Here is a 19,852-nt window from a genome sequence, read left to right on the forward strand (position 1 = left end):
GGCGGCGGTGGTGGTAGCTGCCGCAGACTGTGGTTAAAAAAAAGAAGGCGGCGGCGGCGGCGGCGGAGGCGGAGGCGGAGGCGGCGGCGGCGGAGGCGGAGGCAGCTGCGAGGGATGGGAGCGCCGAAGCGCCCAGGCGCAGGCCGGAGCTGCCGCGCTTTCTGGGCACGGCGGGAGTGCTGAGCAGAAAGGGGAGCGCCGGGGGCCCGCAGCCGGCTCCGGAGGCGCGGGCCGGGTTTTTGTTTGGCTACGCTGAGCGCCAGTCAGCCCCAGCGAACAACTCCAGTTACAACAACAACCCACCTTCCTTCCAGACAAGCGAGACTTGGGCTGCTGCGTCCGTCCTATTGTTTAGACACTTGCCAGGGGCTCCGGAGTCGGCAGAGCCACCGAGTCCCCGCTCTGAGTCGTCGCCCTCCCTCTCCCCCACCTCGCTCCCTGGAGCGGGAGGCCAGGAAAGCAGCGGGAGAGGGGAAGGGGCTGGAAGGAGAAGGACTACCCGGGACTGCGGCCGCCGCGTCAGGTGCAACGCCAGGAGCCGGGCGGCGTCGCCACGCCGGCAGGGGTACCGCCACTGTGGCCTTGGGGGACGGGATTCAAAGCCTGGGAAAAGTTGCTGCACTTTGAGAAGGAAGAACCACTAGTGGGAGACCGCCGGGGGCCCGCCGTGGCTCTGCGCCCTCCGGGACCCGGCTCTTGTTTCTTCCACCTTTGCCATCAGGTGTCTGCCCCGGAGCTGCGGCGTATCCGGGAGACGAGCGGGGTTGACACGCGCGCACACACGACTGCCATTCAGCTGCCGCCTGGCTCTGCCTGGAGTAGTGGATCCCACCCGCCCACCTGCCACCGAGCCATTCTCCAGTACGCCCCAGCAGGACGCTGACACCTCCAACCTTGGCCTTTGCCTTTCCACTCCTTCCGGTCTGCCTGGTTTTAAGTCCGCCCCCAGTCAGTCCCCACTCAGTCTTCGCAGCAGCTCTCGTCCTCCACTTGGCCTCTTGGAGTTCCTCGCCGGGGTGCTGACTAGCGGATATTTCTGCCCGGCTGCGGCGGCCCGACTGCCCTTTTGTCTTTTCTGCGTGACCTCGGGGCAGGTCCTGGTGCAGAGCGTCGCCAAGGACGCCGAGCGGGAGGCGGGATTGCCCAGACATCCTTCAGCGAAGTGCATGTGTGTTTGTAAACCATCCTTGGCTGTCGGGAGACCGCGAGGACCGGTCCAGGCTGCGGCGGAGCCGAGGGCTGGGGAGAGGCCGCGTGAGTGAGCAGAGTCTAGAGCCGTGCGCCCCCAGAACTGCGCGTCCGCCCTGTGCGCCCCCGCGCGCCATGCCCAGTTGCGCCGCGCGCTCCGCTACCGGCCTGCTGGGCTCCCGTGCCTTCTAGCTTCCGGAGTCCACTTTGATAGGGGCTAATACCTACTGAGCTCCCCTCTTCTGTCTCGTACCTTCGCCACTGGCATCGGATTTGCAGAAGCGTGCGTGGGATCAGAGGACTGCCCTCCCCCCCCACAACCGGCCCCTGCATCTTAGCGGGCGTTGGAAGCCCCAGCTCTTTTACCGCCAAGTTCATCCTTGGGAGACAGAAGACGCGTGATCTCCCCTCCGCTGCTCTTGGGGTCTCCTTGCAGCCCTGGCCAGGCCGATTCATCCTCAGGACCTAAAGTTGCCCAAGGAGCTCCCGCTCTGCCAGAGGAGGGTGGAGAGGGAGGTGGGAGGCGTGTGCCTGAGTGGGCTCTACTGCCTTGTTCCATATTATTTTGTGCACATTTCCCTTGGCACTCTGGGTTGCTAGCCCCGCCGGGCACTGGGCCTCAGACACTGCGCGGTTCTCTCGGAGCAGCAAGCTAAAGAAAGCCCCCAGTGCCGGCGAGGAAGGAGGCGGCGGGGAAAGATGCGCGGCGTTGGCTGGCAGATGCTGTCCCTGTCGCTGGGGTTAGTGCTGGCGATCCTGAACAAGGTGGCACCGCAGGCGTGCCCGGCGCAGTGCTCCTGCTCGGGCAGCACAGTGGACTGTCACGGGTTGGCGCTGCGCAGCGTGCCCAGGAATATCCCCCGCAACACCGAGAGACTGTGAGTATGCGCTCTTCGTCTTCCCCTCTCCCCATCCGGGCCGCGCACCCCTGCCTCCACTGGAGGAACCTGCCAGCTCAGGGTCCTGTGCCTGGGGCAGCCCTCGCTAGCTTTCCCAATGCGCATCCTGGGGTGGAGCTCTCCGGGAGGGCACTGGCCAGGGAAGGGCCACTGTCCAAGGAGGGGCGGGTCCGCTGGCAGCTGCGCTAGTTCTCCCTCCCCTGCTCTCGTCCCGCCACTCGCACTCCTTGCGGGCTAGTTCTCTGGGGCTGGGGAGCGGGTAGATAGGGGACAAGTACTGGAGGATGCCCGGGGCAAGTGAGACGCCACTTTGTTCTCCAGACTCCATAAACGGAGTCACCTTGCGATTGCCAGCACTCCAGGTCTGTTTCAGAGCCCAGTCCCCGCTCTTGTCGCAGGCTGGCGCGGAGGGGATAGCAGGGAGACTCAAAAGAGAAAAACTTGCCTTCCCCGATTTTGTGTCACCCTCCTCGGGGCGAAGGGTAGGAAGAAGGGGTCATGGAGTGCCTGGGGGTGCTTCTCACAGGTCGCGGGGAGAAGGGTGCCCCAAGACGGCGACACCTCGCATAGTAGCCGCGCGCAGCCCCCCCGCACCCCACTTCTGCGGGGAGGGGAAGACGGCGTCAGGCCCCTAGGGACTTGTCTCAGCGGGCGACTGCGAGGGAGGACCGTGTCCCATCCGTTAAGCGAAGTTAGCACTGGTTCTCCAGCGCGAACCAGCCCAGCCAGGTCTTACCACTGCGGCGACCCAGCGGCGCCTGGCCGCCCCCTCCGGCCCTTCCTGCTGAACCTCTGCGTCTCCATCCACCTTTCTGGCAGTTTCTGCGCCCCTTCACGTGGCAGCAGCTCCCCTGCCTTCCCCTCTTCGCGCTCCGTTGCCCGCAGACGTCCCCGCCTCCCTGTCTTTGCGAGTCTCTAATGAAGAAGTAAATGCAGACCCGGTGTTGATGGCCCACGCGCTCCTGATGGGGCGCTTCCAGAGTTCAGCGAAGTGGAGCATGGAGGCCGTTCTCTTTGTGAACGCCGAGGCCGCCGCCCCGCGCCAGTCCGGCTGCCCTAGGCACCTTCCGCTCTCGCGGTTGCGTGTGGGCCAGGAGTAAGCGAAGGGCGCGGGGCTAGGCCGGCAGGGGCCAGCGCGTCTGGACTGGTCCCGCGGCCTCTTTGCCCCCGGGGTGTAAGGGTTTCGGGCCGTGGAGAGGAGGAGCTCCGACCCGCACGTCTCCACCCGCGCAGCCCATTGCACTTCAAGTCGCCCTTCTTATCCAGCCCATTTCTCTGGCCCTTAGTTTTAAGGCCCAAGTTGAGCCCCCTTTTGCTTTGCAAATGGCTCTTCTACCCCCAGCCTCACCAGGTTACCCCTACTCCTTCCTCACCTCTCCGAGCTGGCCAAATCGGGGCTCTACTAGGGGTGCCTTGTCAGGATTCGATCCACATTTGTGTAGGGTGGTTGGTGGAGATTCATGTTATATCGAATAGCCCAACAATTTTAGGAACAAATGAATGGTACTCTGCTTAGCATGGAGAAGTGAGTTGATTAGAAAGGAAGAGAAGCCACGCAGAATTCTGTTTTAGCACTTGTCATTTCATGCTATTCGGAACAGTTTAAAGTTTAAGCACGAGCATGTCTTACTCAACAAAAAGGGAATGCACTTGGGGAGGGGGGGTGCGTAGCAACTGAATTTCAGGTCCTTGAAAAAATATACATCCTTATGAGAGATGAACAAAAAGTTTCCAGAAAATAGTTTACTGGGTGCTGACTTGTAAAATTCTATCATTGAAACAGTTTGAATACAGATTTCAAACATGATGTCGTAGAGTCAAAGGTGATATAGAGCTTACTTCTATGAAGAGCGTTCAAACCGCAGCAAAGCCTGGTTTTACTTGAAATGATTGGAACCAGGGCAAGTTTAGATCTTGACCTGAAATGCCAGAAAAGGAGATCGTGACTCCTGAAGGAAAAGTGCTGCAGAAATCTGAACAAAAATGTCAGGGCCTGAATACTATTTCCACTCTTGCCCCTGTTAGTAGTTTTCACTTTACAATCACAGCAGGGTTCCCTGAGCTGCAAATGAAGAGTTAAGTTTTAATACAAACAGAATTGTTGGAAGGTAAATGCCTATAAATGCAAGTCTTTGAAGTGCAGTTGTTTTGATGGCACTAATTTTTTTCTGTGCCTTAGGAAGTTTCGCCACGATGCTACCTAAGGATAGTGTTCTGAATTTTTATAAAATTTCTTCCTGAATAGCATGAGAAAATTGGGCATTTAACCTCCTGAAGGGAACTTTTTTTTTTGGGGGGGTGGGTTGCCTAACAATTATAGTAAAATAGCAGAATACCTGTGAAATTAATATACAATCCTTATAGAAACAAAAATGGAAAGGACTCTCCCATACACACAACACAACAAACGAAAACTTTTTTGTGATAATGTAACCACTTCATTTTCTTGTCATATGCCAGCAAGAATGAACTTTGTAAATGTGTTGAGTCATTTTAAAAATATCCTTTTAAAGGTTATCCTCTTCTCCTTCCTACATACTTTGTATACTACTTTAGTAATTGAATTAACTTTTAGTTCTGATTTACTCTAAACTTTACTTGAAGCAGGTAAACATAGAAATAAAATGGAACTTTCACTTTCTGGTTTTTCTCTTAGGGATTTAAATGGAAATAACATCACAAGAATTACGAAGACAGATTTTGCTGGTCTTAGACATCTAAGAGTTCTGTAAGTGCATCCTCTGTATTTTTAAATAATTTTTTAAGGTTGCATATTTTGAATCATTACTAGTCTCAGTTTTTATAACTATTCTGATGACAGTAACATAAAAATTTTAAAAGGTCATGGTTTCCTTTTTTCTGTGTTTATCATTGTACTACAACATTTAATAAGAATTGGGACTTTTATTTTAAGGTTGGAAGCATGCCATAGAACCAATAATCCAGAAATGACCTCAGATCTTTGTTATACCATACCCTAAGCGCTTTATGCATATAAAAATATTGAATAATTGTTTTCACAAAATGAATAAGTAATAAGAAACATTTGATACTTTTAGGATTTGAAATTAATAAAATATTTAAGTGCATCTGTATTTTATTATTAATAACAAAAGGATTCTTATTTTTTGCGAAAATCTAATATCAAGCATTAAAATCAACCATTCAAATTTTCAGCAGAGTTTATAATGGTAGGTATGTTGGTCATATTTTGAGTTTTTTATATTTTGTGTCTTTGTAGCTTCTATAAAATTGTTGCAATATGATTACTTCTTTAATTAGTGGGTTAAATTAGCTGTGAGTAAACCACCACTTGAGAGTCAATGTAATGTTAAATTGTTCTCGCCCACAGGATTGTAAATATTGACATCCCAGTAGCCATACAGTTTTGACCATTGTGCATTCAGTGTTCTAAGTTTTAAGAGACACATTTTGGTCATTACAAATTATTCCAGTTGCTGATGTGTATCCATGTCAGAATTGAAGTATGTGTATGATGAATTACTGTATTTTGATTCTTTGGTTAAGTTGAAAACCAGTGTACCAAAGAAAGCTATCAAAGCTTCAGTGTCAAGGATTACTCTTCAGATACACTATTAGTTTAAGGGTCAGAGTTTTGACCAGTAAATCTCATGAGAAACTGCATTTGTATTAAGTTTTGTGATACAGATACTGCTATTTCCCTTCCATGAGTTCACTAAGATATATTATTATTAAATTTGATATTGGATCTCAAATCAGAGCAAAATTTAACTTTATAAAGGGAAAGAGTTTACAAGTTTTCAGTTGCTGAATTGAAATTTATTCAGATGGTGAGTGGTAACATTAAGAAGCATGTTATATTTTGCATTTCAGTCAGCTTATGGAGAATAAGATTAGCACCATTGAAAGAGGAGCATTCCAGGATCTTAAAGAACTAGAGAGACTGTAAGTATTTTCAATTCCAAAGTTATGACAACATAACTGTGTTTTTTAAAAATACTTAAATTTCAAGCATCATGTCTTCAATTTCATGTCTTAGGTTTTGAAATTTTGCAGAAAAAGGAGGATGAATGAGTGGTTTTCAGGCTAATTTATGACAAATAGAGTTCCTGAATAAAAAGTTCTAACTTGTAATTAAGCTCAAAAATACAGTTACTTTCCTGAGACGTATTTCCTTGATAATCATTGCTTTGGTACTTAAAGATGTACAAGCATTTCTTATTCTTCATTTGATTTGTTTTATTTGCTCATATAGGAAGAAAGGTGGTACTTTTATTTGCATTAATGGTGCATTAGGGAAGAGAGAAGTTTTGCTATTGTTATTTTCATTTTCATGGTGGTGCTTTGTGTGTCATCAGTGACATTTGATGAAATATTTTATATTTTACTGATAAAAATTTACTTTTTTATATTTAGCGTGGTGAACATTGTTATTGTTAATAATTACTTTTCACAGTTTTATTTTATTCTGCACTAGCTTTAAAAATATTTATTTTGGAAAAATAATCTAAACATTATGAAAGTAAGAACTGTGTTATCAAATTGTGGTCATTCAAAGTTGGTTTTCTTCCCAAGAAGATTAAATGTAGACTTCAGATTTTAAGATATGTTTTTTACATATTACTTGAGGACTTTAAAAATGTTTACAGTATATATCTGCAAAAGAAAAAACCTCTGTCTGAAATAATTAAGATAAATTACAGACTTTGTAATTTGAAGTATGAATTGTATGTCTTACATGTCTTGATTATTCAGGTTTGATATGTTTGCATTTTGAAGGCAAAGAAAAGCTCTAGTAAAAGAAGCAACAATTATTTTAATAAGTTTTCATGCCTGCCTTAATAGTCACTTTAAGTAAAAATATTTTTTTTCAAAAAATAATAAAATCTAATGTTCATTTTAGGCTTAACACATATTCAGGTTCACTGGGCAAAAGGGCAGAAGTTAATTCCCTGTAATTGTCCATAAGTAGAAAAATGGTTTGTCCCCTTCCAAGATATTTATAAATATATAGACTATATTTTTATCACCTCAAGTAAAACACAGAAATCTCTACTTTACTATTGATCTTTCTCTATGTTAAATATTACAATACAAGGACTATAATTGTGGAATTCAAAATAAATTTAAAATCACTACTTTCAACTAATTTTAGAGGGAAATAAAAATTGGTAAACATTTGGTTGCGTTCATAACAAAGCTTATAAGTTCATAGCCTATCTCTAAATATATAAAAAATACTCTGAAAATATTTATTCTTTGATCTCCTCGATAGACTATATGATTAGCTAATTCGTAGTAAGTAACTTGCAAAGTTATTTTAATCTTTAAGAAAGCGTCAATATAATTCAAATGTTTGGTAAAATGAATAGATAATTTAAATTGTCATTTAAACTTTATGTTTTCAAGAATAACTTTTAGTCATCACAGGAAAGTATCTTGAGTTTGGTTGTTAACTTCCAAACCATTGAAGGAGTTTTGATGGCTTTTTATGCAGTCTGTTTTGGTTATATTGTTGTTTTAAATATTTTCAGGAACACTAGAACTAAAGAAACTTTCTCATTCTTTTTCAAGTCACTTCAGAGTGTTGTCTGAACTTTCATCTTGAATAAATTAACTTTTCCTAAAACTTATTAACCAGATGCTATATGCTCTGAAATTTGATTAGAGTTGTAAGTAGGTACTATTTTTTGACTTTTACTTCCTCTGGGAATGTCACTTCATCTCAGAACAATTTTCTGTTCTACTAAGACTAAGTCAGATGTTTCAGAGTGGGAGGAGGATTTGTAATTCTGAATGAAAACTAATATATATGCAGGACTTCTTTAAATCACCCCAGCTGTTGGCCAAGAACAAATATTTCATATTTGTGAGGAAAAGCTGAGAAAATTCCTTTTGTTTACAACTGCCAAGTCCATCTGATGGAAGCACATTGTTATCTGACCGCCAATTCATCTCCTTGGGACTCTGGAATTCAAAACCATTTCTTAGGAACATTGTGGATACACTTTTCAAATATTTATTTTTTTAAAATACATTAAATGGCAAGGCAGGTTTGCTAAGGAATGCATTCAAGTTATTGTGAAACAAACTATTTTAAATTTTGTTCAGTGTATTGATTTAAAAAATAAATACTAAAAAAAAAAAAAAAAAACTACCCAGAGAGTTCCACAATCAAACTGCTATGGCCTATGGTATATATCTTTATTTTAGTCAGTGTCATTAACACCAAAAAATTGCTTGCTTTTTCAAAAAGCTGCAAGAGACAATGTGAGAAACAAGAAGAAATCAATAAATTAACTTTTTATTACGTATTGTGTAAATTTATATGGCTTTTAACAATTTAGTTGTGAAATTTAAAATTGGAACTCAATTATGAAAAAGGTATAAAATTAGATTTATGTTGTAGACCCCATTTATATACTGCATAGTGATTTAATTTTTATTCCTTGTATGAAGAACAAAATAAAATAAAAGCATTAATTTTATTCTTGTGTAATTTATGGTTTTAAGTTATTTTCATTTTAAAATGATAAAACAATTCTAAATTACATTTTGTGAATATTTCATAGTTATATGTTTTTCTTTTTATTTTATTTTTTGTTGATGGACTTTTAACTTGATCTATAGAAAAATCTGAAAACAGAAGATAAAGATCTGTACCTTTTTAAAAATTCAGCTTTTTAATCTGCAAGAAACAGTCATGTTGTTGATTTGAATTTAATTGTAGCATGGAATGGCAAAGTCATTATTTGCGAATCAAAGCATTATAGCTATAAAAGATAGTTTTCACTTTCAAAGAGTGGATGAAATACAACATTTTCAGATAAACTGTCAAGAAGGAGTTAATAGTAAAATACCTCCTCCTTTCTTTCCTCCTCCTCTCCCTCCCTTCCTTCTTTTTTTCTTCCCTTTTCCTTTCTTTCTTCCTTACCTCTCTAACTAGCTCCTTCCCTCCCCTCCCCTCCATTCTCTTACAACATGAGATGACACATCATTGTCAGAATGTGGTTATGCATCACTGTAAAAGGAGGAAGTTGTAATCATGTCTGCATACCATGAGCACACATTATTTTCTGTTTTGACAGTTTGTTTCTGCACTCTCAGACCTAACATGTGCAGAGTCATATTTCCTAGAATGCTCTGTATTGCCAGCGGTACCTGTTTATCTGGGATGAAAATGAAGCCTTCAGAATGTGCCTTATATAGACTGTATTAGCAGGTCTCCTGTTGTTTAATTAAAAAATTTTTCAAATGAAATATACTCTACCTAGATGACCAGTTAATTCAATGGAAATTCGGATAAAAAAGGTCACAAATAAGCTGCAGTAAGAATCAGCACACTTAGGAAGTATATTTCTTTTATATACCTCAAGGAAGATACCTGTGTATATCTGCAATAAATTCTCCATGCAAAATTATTAATTTGAGATTTTTTTTGGATGCTGCATAATGTCCTAGAGGGTTAAAAAAATAACACTGGGACCCAGCAATGCTGTGGGCTTGTGTAAAATTCTCTTGTTCACACACTGTTTATGGGATTAGATACTACAGTCATTCACTTCTATTTTATGGCCTTTTAGGGGGACCCAGACCATGTCAGGGTTCCACTAGTGAAAATCATCTTCTTTTGAAAGTTCCTTGATAATACAAATGCAAAAGTATGAGAAAGTTTTTGAAATTTTTTTAGGGTTGTTATAGGACGTTTTATTATTTACTCCAAGACTGAAAAGTGAAATGCATATATGCCTAGGTTATGTTGGTAAGAATCAGTAGCATACTGTGAAAAGTCTTGGATATTAGGCTTTGTGTGAACACTGCAACCATCTTATACCCTTAAAATAAGAAAATTGTGGAAATAATAAAGGCAGGCATGTGGAGTGTTCATCTTTTCCCACCAATACTTGGTAAGTGTGTGCTTTTAAGACAAATATTGCTTTAACTTCTCCTAGTGTTAGTATAATTGGGTTTGAAATGACATTTTTTCCCACTAGCTTTGTCATTTGATACTCATTTATGCTTGAAAATGAGCTCTGAAAATATTATTATGATAAAGCCATGTAAGGAATCTTGAACAGTCAAGCTGTTAACTTAGACATTTAAAGTTTCCACCAAGTTGATAGAAAGAACATATTCTTTTTAAATTAGAAAAGTCTAAGTCCCTTTACAGTGGAGCCTACATTTGACTAAACAGTACATTCTAATGAGATGGTATGTAGAAGACATTTATTTTTTTAAGATGTTGCTGAATTAGTTCTCCCTGCATACACATACCACTCCTAAGCATGGGACAGACAGTGTGAGTGAGGCTGAGGAAGTATGATGTGGCAGGGTTTTTGTTGTAGGTCTTTACACATGAGTTCAAGTAGAGAATATGTTGTGGAACAGGTCTGAAAGAAAGCATCATTTATCCTCTGTTCATCAAGGATCTGGATATATTCTCTGTTTATCAAGGATTAGTCTCTTCTGACTAATCCGACAAGTTTATAGGCAACACATAACACATACCTTTTCTTAACAGAATGACAATCTAACGGTGCTAATCTCCTTGGAAAAGAATTCAAGCCCATCTCAAAAGAATTGTTTTCTGGTATCTTTCCACACAAGTTTAAAATCACAGCAGTCATTTTCTTGGAAAGTCTCTTTAAAGGACACGTCGAACTCTGTAACAAAGGCTGAGTATGCACATAGCATAAAATATAAATGTTCCAAAAGATATAATAGCCATTATATGCCAATGATGTTCACCTATTTGTAGCAATGTGGTCGATTTTAAATTAGGTTTACTGACGCTGGTCATAGAAAGCTTTAATCCCTGTGCACTGTTACAAGTTTAGCAGAACATTGAATCCATCTGAGAGAATTTCCCATGCAACAATTTTTATGGGCCTTGAAGTTGAACGGTGGTAAGAAGGCCCGTTTGCTCTTTGTGGACCATTTTATAAATTCTGAAGCAGTGAGGGTGTTTATTTTTCCCACATCTGTTTTGGGTCCTCTTTTGTGACAGTGTTTGCTGGATGCCATGTCCTTTATACCTCCCCTGAAATGAGTAGTTTAGTTTGCACTGTTACAATGTATTTGTGGAAGCAGCCAATGTCAAATATTTTACATTTAATTCCCTCTCTCATTTCTTTTGGATACCTTTCTGCTTGAATTGTGTCTTCTAGACTGAATTTCACAACTTCACATGGAAAGAGAGACATTTCTGCATGGACTTCATATATATTGCTGTTATCTTTTTTCAAACCAAGTGTTATCTGCTGGACTGGAAAGCATATTGATGAAAATGCTTTCAGAACGAAAGCTTGATAATAGGGCTGTGATTTGATCTCATCAATATTGCTTTATGATAATATTTACAGAAAATTATTTGGATGTCCTCTCTGCCATGTCCATACACTCTGAATACAGATGGACAGTTCTGGAGCATTGGCTCTTTGCTGCTGTTTGAGGTTCTAGAGTAAAAGCACAGAGTGTGGATTATCTAGAAATCCCTGTTCTTCAACATCTTATTTTATCTGCTGATGCTTGGTGTCTCATGGAATACCAGGCAAATACACATTGATTGTACTGTTAATTATGGTTTCTAACCAGATACAAGCTCCCCTTTCTCCTTTTAAAATCAGAAACGTTAGAAAAGAGTGATATCAGAAAACCTTTGGTTTTAATTCCACTGAGGGATCTTGATCACCTTGCTTCATCTTTCAAAACTTCAATTTCCTCATCTTTAAAACAGGGATAATGATTATATCTCATAGTGGCAATAAATAAGATAATGTACATAGCTTTGCAAAATGCTGGGCACAAAACACTTAAATAACTATTATTCTGCATTTCAACATACCTCTCATATTTCTCAATTGCTGAGTTTAGGAATTATTTTATCTTAGCTGCTAAAGTGTGTATATGATCCATTTGACTTTTTTACGACCATATTTACATTTTTAAAAAATGTTCTTCCTAACGTAGTATATGGTCAACAGAAGAGATGTGAAGAAAAGCTTAACAACCCTTCAATGGTTATTTCAGAGTGTTTCTCATAGTCTCTCTGAATATATAGAAAAATATCGGGAAGTAAGGGGATAAAAGAGGGAGCAATATTTTGCTAATAAGTATTGACATCCCTAGCAAGGAATACAAGAGATTAAGTTATCATTGATATCACCGCTGAAAATGTAAACTTTATTTTATTTACATAATACAAAATAAATTTTAAAATCTGTGCTTTAAAAGTATTAAAGTAAAAACATTTTTATAAGAGAAGTCAAAATTTACCTGAGAAGGTGGCAAAAGAGGGGGCTAAATAGTTTTATGCTTGATCATTCATGTGGGAGAAATAGGAGGTTAGAAATGGTAGGCTTTAAGGCAGCATTTATCAAACATTTATTACAGACCTAGCACGCTGCTAGAAACACCTTATATTTACATGTAAATATGGAGCACATATTTTACTGGCTTTGGTAAAACTGTTTTCATATTATGTTTTGAATTAGATGGAAGGTTGTGAACATTAACTGAATTGAGGTGAAAGTTGCAAAAAGTAAGAGACTATAACCTCTGCTAAAGGACAAGAGTCACAGACGCAGCTGGCAGATAATAATTCAAAACAATGTTTGTCAATATGTTCAGGCTGCCCTTCAAATTGAGGTTGTTAAGAATCAGTATTTCAGAGGCCAGTGGTGTTTTGTGCAATGCAGAAAGATCATTCACTCTTCTGAAAGTCAAACTTCAAAAATAGGTGGTAGCACAGAGCAAACAGTTACTGGAATCCTTTCTCATCTTTGCCCTTGGAGAAAGTATCTCAGAGACATACATTACACACCTTTCTGAAACTGTGAATTGGCATCTAGAGAATTATCAAGCATTTCTGGGATGTTGTGGGCAGATTCCATCGAGGGGTGATGACACATGACTTAGATATCACTATATCTCTGTCTCTCCTTTGATACCATCGAGTGTCTGTTCTCTGAACAATGATAATTGACTCACCTGGTCTGTTTAACAAAGCTAATTTATGTTGGCTCCCATAAATAATCCTCTGTGATATCTTTAATTCACTACATGCTGTTTCCTGTTCTGGAACCATCAGATTTAACTTCAACTCATTTACATTAGAGATCTTATTCTGATACGATCATCTTCAAGCTGTTAAGCAAATTTCTGTCACAATTAGAAGCTAGGCTACTTTTTCTCTAGCTCTGTTTAGTAATTGTTATATACCTTAATAGTCTTTAAAATAACTTTAAATTTTAAATAAATGCTCTTTATTTTAAGGATTTGATATCTGGTGATTGTATAAGCATCTATCCTTTAAAATTTTTCTTTAATATTTTGAAAGTTTTGCTTTTTATGTTAATGTTTGTATAACCATTTAACCTTAGTATGGATGGAAAAGAGAATAGAAAAAGTGGAGCCAAATGTGTATTGATACTGCTTTAATGACAATAAAAAGGAAACGTATACTGTTTTGTTGTATCCATATTACAACATTACTTACTGTTATCTGTCTTTTTTGTGTGATACCACCTTGTCTTATCCTAAAAACAGAAATGTATCTGGTGGGTTTAGACATATAAAGATCACTCATAATAACTTTTGTGAAATAATTATAAAGTACTTCAATTCAGAGAAGAATGCTTCGTATATATTTTCAGTTTTTTTTCTGAAATTTAAAATACCTAATTTTCAACAGGTGTTTAAAACCATGAGCTGAACGTAGAGCTAGCTTTTTTAAAAAATAAAACTTTGTTTTATTTACAATTGCTTAGTTCATAGATATTTAAGAAATGGATCAAATAAATCTATGTTTTGCCTCAGGGAATATAGGTGAAAAGGAAAGCTTCAGCATTATATTATTCTGAATTATTGTTTAGGAATGTTTAGACTGTATTTTTTCCAGAGGAGTGATTCAGAGGGTATGTTTTAGTGTCACACCACCTTTATTCAGGCCCTAGCTTTATGCCTTTGAACTGTGCACTTCTCTCCAGAACAGCAGTGAGAATTGTACTTACTTATGGAGATGTGGTGAGGAGTGAATGAGATAACTTGTATAAACCTCTCAGAATAGTGACCATCACCTAGTAAGCTTATTACTTACACAGTGAATTAGAACACATGTTAGCTATTAGTTACACAGTGAATTAGGAACCACTGGGAATAAGAAAGGGATAATAATTAAGAAAAAAAAAACACTTCTTGTATCCAATCTGAAAAATCTGCTTTCTCACAATATATGAAACTATACTGATGTAGACCCGTTAACAAGAAAGCTGGTAGCAGCTGTTACTCGCTTATATCTCTGAATTTGTTTAAACACATTGAATTCTTTCCAGCTTCTAGGTGATGCTGAGAATCACATCACCAAGGATGTTGATGGAATGGAAAGGAGGAAACTACTGTCTGGGGCATGTGAAAGCAGGTTTGACAGCCAGAGAATGGCATCAAACCCAAGGCAGGTGCCTCAGGGAGGATGCCAGAGGAATGTTGGCTTAATATAAAATGTAAATGCTAGGGCCTTGCTGAAATATATCAAAATACTAAGAGAACAATCTGTTCTCATTCAGCATTTCCTAAGAACCTACTAAGGGCCAGAGATTAGGAAATGTTGACTGAGAGCAGGCTGCTCTCTTTGGCTTTTCATATGGTTCAAAACTTACTAAGTGCCAGGGAAGAAGGGAGGGAATACAAAGATTTAGTCTATGCTTGAAGAGCTCACAGTCTAGTGGGAAAGAGACCAGTACATGAATAAATAGTACACAGTGTAAGGGACTCTTGCTTATCAAATGCTGTGGGGACACAGCCAAGAGAAGCACTAACTTTTTGTAGGAGAATCAGGGGAAGGTTCACAGAGGATGTAAGAAAGCACCGTTTGGAGAAAAGGAGAAGCACTTCATAAAGAGAACTGCCTCTGCAGGGCCCAGAGGCTTGCTGAGAATGCTTGCTCTGGCTAGAGAATAACAAATGAGGCTGGTAAATCTCGTGGTTTGGATTACATCATGAGAGCTCATTCCTGGTGTTTTAGAAATTGGAATTGGCTCTTTGGACAATGGAGGTCCTTCCAAGAGTGGTTTCATTCCTAGAAAAAAATCTCATTACCACCATTGCAAATATTTGTAATATATTTTTAGAGGGAAATACAACAAGGTAATCTGCATTTCATTGAACTTGTATAATGCTAGACTCTGGAAGTAAACTTTCTTCAGAATCATACATAACAGAGAACAAATAAATGAAAGCTTTTGATTTGACTTTAGATTTTACCTTGTTATGTGCTTCATTTAAAAAATTAGCGTAAGTGGGAAGTAAATTCACTCCTTTACCACTAATTTTACTATTTGCCCCTACTTGTCTTGGCGTACTTTTTTTATTAGTATGCATTTTATTAAGGCCTGAGAATGTTTCTGTAGATGACCAGCTTCTTTCTGAGTTCACATAAAGTTATGGTGCCATCACTGCTTCATGGCATTCTTAGAATGGAAAGAGGTTCTGAAGTTTACCTGGTCTAGCTTCTCACTTACAGGATTTTAAAAAATTATATCATTTTCCAAAAAAAATTCATAGCCTCTGCTTGAATACATTTTGAGATAAGGAGTTGAGAGTTTCCATTTCTTAATAGCTAATTCTTAGAAAGGTCTCCTGTATAATCGAATTTCCTAGGAGTTACAATCAAAGGGCCCATTTCTGCCCTCTGGAGACTAAATAAGTGTAATTCTGCATCTACCCGATGACCTTGCAATATGTCAAGATTGATGTGCCCTCTTTTCCTGCCCCTTTTAATATTTATCTTTAAAACTTAAGAAATACCTCTGGTTTCCTCAGTGTGACATTACTTTCTGGAACTATATCCAGAAACTATACTATATAATATGCCTCTCCTCCTCTCGAGCTAGGCAGCTTGTAAGTCATTTGAGTGCAAAATGTTACATCAGCTCTTTATCATTTTATTTAGATTTGGGAAAAACAGAGAAATAGACAGTTATTTTAAATTAAATGTTATATTGTACACTGAAAACAGATGGGACTGGGATATGACTACATTAGAGATAGTATTTGCCCACTCTTTTCTTTAATAGGTGTGCATACCAAGCATCAGGGCTTAAATTCAGTTAGAGTTGCAATCACACTCTTTTCTAAAACATTTAAAACATTCCAAATTACTTAGACATTTTAAAACATTACTTAAACAGATTTGACGACACTGTTAGTTATAATACTGAGCCTTAAATTCAGTTAAGGGTTGGAAGCTGTGGGTTGAGGTTTGAGCTCTGGGTTGGTATTCTGATTTTGCCTATGGGACAAATCATGCTGACAATTTCTCACACCCTTTTTTTTTTTTTCTTCCAACTAAATGAAAAGCTAAGAAAATTGAAATTCCCATCTCCCCACAATTCCTTGGCTGAGCTTGTAGGCCAATTGGGACTGTGTATGGATTATTTTAGACACCATTCACTGCGGTATTTCTGCTGGATGTTGAAGTCACCTACCTTAGGCGCCTAAGACTGAGTCTCAAAAATCCTTTATTATTGTGTATATTCTGGTTGACTGATGTTGCACAGGATTTCAGTTTAAAGTTTAGACCCCAGTAATCATCATCTTAGTAAGCACAATGGAAAACTGCATTAAAGAGTCATGTAACAAAAGGTGTAACCAACTTTTGATTTGCAATGCTTGAATTCTCTTGAATGTCATTTCATTCTTTTCTGAAATACAGGATGAGGCATGACACTACCAAATCACAGTCTCATTGTTGGGTATTTTCTATGTAACATAAGCTTTGTTTTTGTTTTGTCAAAAGGCGTTTAAACAGAAATCACCTTCAGCTGTTTCCTGAGTTGCTGTTTCTTGGGACTGCGAAGCTGTACAGGCTGTAAGTAGACGCAAATAGTTATTGTTGCTTTGGGTAGTACCTTGTGTTTTATTAAATGTATTTTGGATCTGTTTCTGTGTGCTTTCCTGGAATCTATTCATCAATAGATTATTCGATTAAAAGTTTGTGTTTTTTCTTTAGGAAATTTATGATTTGTTTTCTAGTGGTTCCAGTTGTTTTATTTGGTTAGGATTTAGCAGTTTATGTATGTGTTACGGAAATTGGATTATTATTATTATTTTTGGTAATGTGATGATGGCGAGATTTACCTACTTTTTAATGGAAATGTTTGATTAAGTTCTGAAGGGAGAAAATTGCTACTGTGCTTCCTCTTAAGAGGAAGTTGGCAGTGTGTTCTTGTAAAGTTGAGATTTTTAATGTCAGCTTTTTTGGTATTGTTTCTGGGCTCAAGTAGTAGTGTTTATTAGTCCGAAAATATTATTATAAGGTATTTAAAGAGGGCTGTAAATTTCCTCTTAAATGTTTCCTTTAAAGCCACAATTTCAGCCTCTGCAACATGAATGACTGTATGGCAAGGTTTTCATATCAAATACGTCATAGACTATTAAAGGAAGTAATTCCTTAAAGGAGCATAATGTGAGTATTAGGGGGAATCACTTTTTCCTCCCTGGAATGCTTTTGCACTGATCTAATGTGTAATAGTGAAAACACATTTTTGAAAGCATTTAAAATGAGATTTTCAGCCATATGAATGACTTTGTGCAGATGGGAGATAAGCTACAAAGTTTTGGAAAAATAAATGGCAATGATTATTGAGGTACATGCATGTTGTGAAAAAAACTGCTGGGATATATAGAGTAAATTGCTCCATTAGCCCCCACCTGGATGGTGGGTGTCCCATATGGTACTGTTTGTAGAGAAAGTGAGCATATTTCCTTTTTCTGAACTTGTCTTTGTAGCCTACTAGTTCAATGTGGTTATCAATTCCAGAAGTGGGAGGACTGTCCTCTCACACCCTTCACCCCCAGGAATAGCCAGGATCTTTGTTACGTCCTCCTGAAACCTTAACAACCTTAACTTACTATAGGGAGATATTCCCCAGCTGACATACCAGATCTCTCCAGAGGCTTTCCTGACTGTGTTCCTCTAAGGATAGCTAAAATCACCTGGTATTTTTCTCTTCTTTTTTGTGTTCCCTGCTGCACAATTGGACCAATTTAAGTAAATTTAAAAAATAAAATGAAGAAACCTCGGAATTGCGTTTTTAACAAAAATTATCTAATAACTATTTTTACTTAGGAAATAGGATGTAGGTTTGCTATAAAGATTATATGTGTGCATATCAGTAGATAATTCTATCTAAATATTTGGGCTTAGTTTCTAAAAAGGGCCATAGAGTTGGTTTTGATAGTATTTCACTTTCAGCTTTAGTTATTGGTAACTGAGGAGATTTTTAAGGAATCGACTTGGATTAATTGCCCCAGTTTAAGGTAGTTTAATCCATTGCAGAATCCCTCATCAGCAAATTATATTCTGCTTGACATTTTGCCCTCTTTGACAGTATCTCATAGCAGACCAAGAGATTTTCTTTTATGTTTTGTTATGATTTTATAACTTTATGCAGCTGCTGTATGAAAAAAGACTTGAAATCTTTAAGTGAATTAAAGAAACAGAATCCATAAACCTATGACAGCATTTCCTAATTAATTAAATGCGTGTTGGAAAATGGGGAAACAGGCAGCTAGAAAATGTGTTCAGATTTTTTTATGTGTCTTTCTGGCTCAAAGGATTTGTCCTGGGGACTAATAACAGCTAAAACAGTGTTTGTTAGGTGGAACTAGTTACAAGAGGGATGTGAATATTTTTATGTTTCAGAAGTTGTATAACTTGATGGCCTAGCACTCAATATTGACAAAGTGTATCCCTTAACATGAGATTTGACATCAGATTTAGGCACTGGATGTACATAGAAAACTAGAGGTGGAATTTTCATTTGCATCCTCACATCAGGAATCTTGAGTTAAGGAACTGTTGCTTCATCTGAATGAGACTTAGGTGAATTGTTAAGAGTGCTTTTTCTCTCGAGAGGATAAGTTATAAGCTGCATGTGACCACTTGTTTATGATGGTGATAATTAATTAAACAACTGCCATTGGAAGTCTTTAATAAACAAAGGAACACACGCTTGTGAAGCTCACTACTGGCTGGTGTAATTATGAAAAGCAAAGGTACAAGTTCACATTTTCTTCATGTGATGCAGATGCCAAGTAGCTCACCTGAAACAAATATTCTAGCAGATGGGAAAATGTGCACAAACCTATATGCACAACATCCTTTATAATGCTCATTAAAAACATATTTTTTTTCACAAGAAGGACAAGTAACAGAACAAAGGATATGGAATTTTTGACAAATAATGGGGAAAAATGATAGGACAAGGAAAGTATTTGATAGTTGATATATATATGATTGTTTTATAAATATATGTAAAACAATATATAAGTATTCTATAAATATACAATATTTATAGAATATATATTTTGACATTTATATAATATATAATTATACATAATATATAATATATATTTATATGTAATATAATATATAATTAATTTATATATAATATTTATATATAATTTATATTTATATATAATATACATTTATATATATATTATATATATGTATATAGCAAGCCATAGTTGCCCCTACTGTCTAATGCAGTAGAGGCATACTATATGCAGAACTCATAAAAAAACAAATTTAGGATTTACTTCCTCTGTATAGGTTGTTCCGAGATACGAATTAATGTTTCAATTTCTTTATTTTCTTAGTTATTGTATACTTTATTCATACTTAACACTATGTTTTCCCAGGTATATCACTAATAAAAAAGGTTACTGGTTTAATACATAGTTTATACACTGAAGTTTGATTTTTCGCATTGTTTGCTTAGATT

At 38.7% G+C, this 19,852-nt stretch overlaps 1 protein-coding gene across 4 annotated transcripts in view; it reads left to right on the top strand.

Moving 5' to 3' along the window:
* Positions 1–579: 579 nt before the first annotated feature.
* Positions 580–19,852, top strand: part of SLIT2 (slit guidance ligand 2) — a 367,685-nt gene continuing 348,412 nt past the window's right edge. For all 4 annotated transcript variants that reach the window (XM_054554980.2, XM_024246094.3, XM_054554981.2 and 1 more), the window contains exons 1-4: positions 580–2,066; positions 4,744–4,815; positions 5,943–6,014; positions 16,864–16,935. In XM_054554980.2, coding sequence (XP_054410955.1) covers positions 1,888–2,066; positions 4,744–4,815; positions 5,943–6,014; positions 16,864–16,935 — 395 coding nt within the window. In that variant the 5' untranslated portion in view covers positions 580–1,887. The remainder of the gene's footprint in view (positions 2,067–4,743; positions 4,816–5,942; positions 6,015–16,863; positions 16,936–19,852) is intronic.

The sequence above is a fragment of the Pongo abelii genome, chromosome 3 (genome assembly GCF_028885655.2).
Source record: "Pongo abelii isolate AG06213 chromosome 3, NHGRI_mPonAbe1-v2.0_pri, whole genome shotgun sequence".
NCBI lineage: Eukaryota > Metazoa > Chordata > Mammalia > Primates > Hominidae > Pongo > Pongo abelii.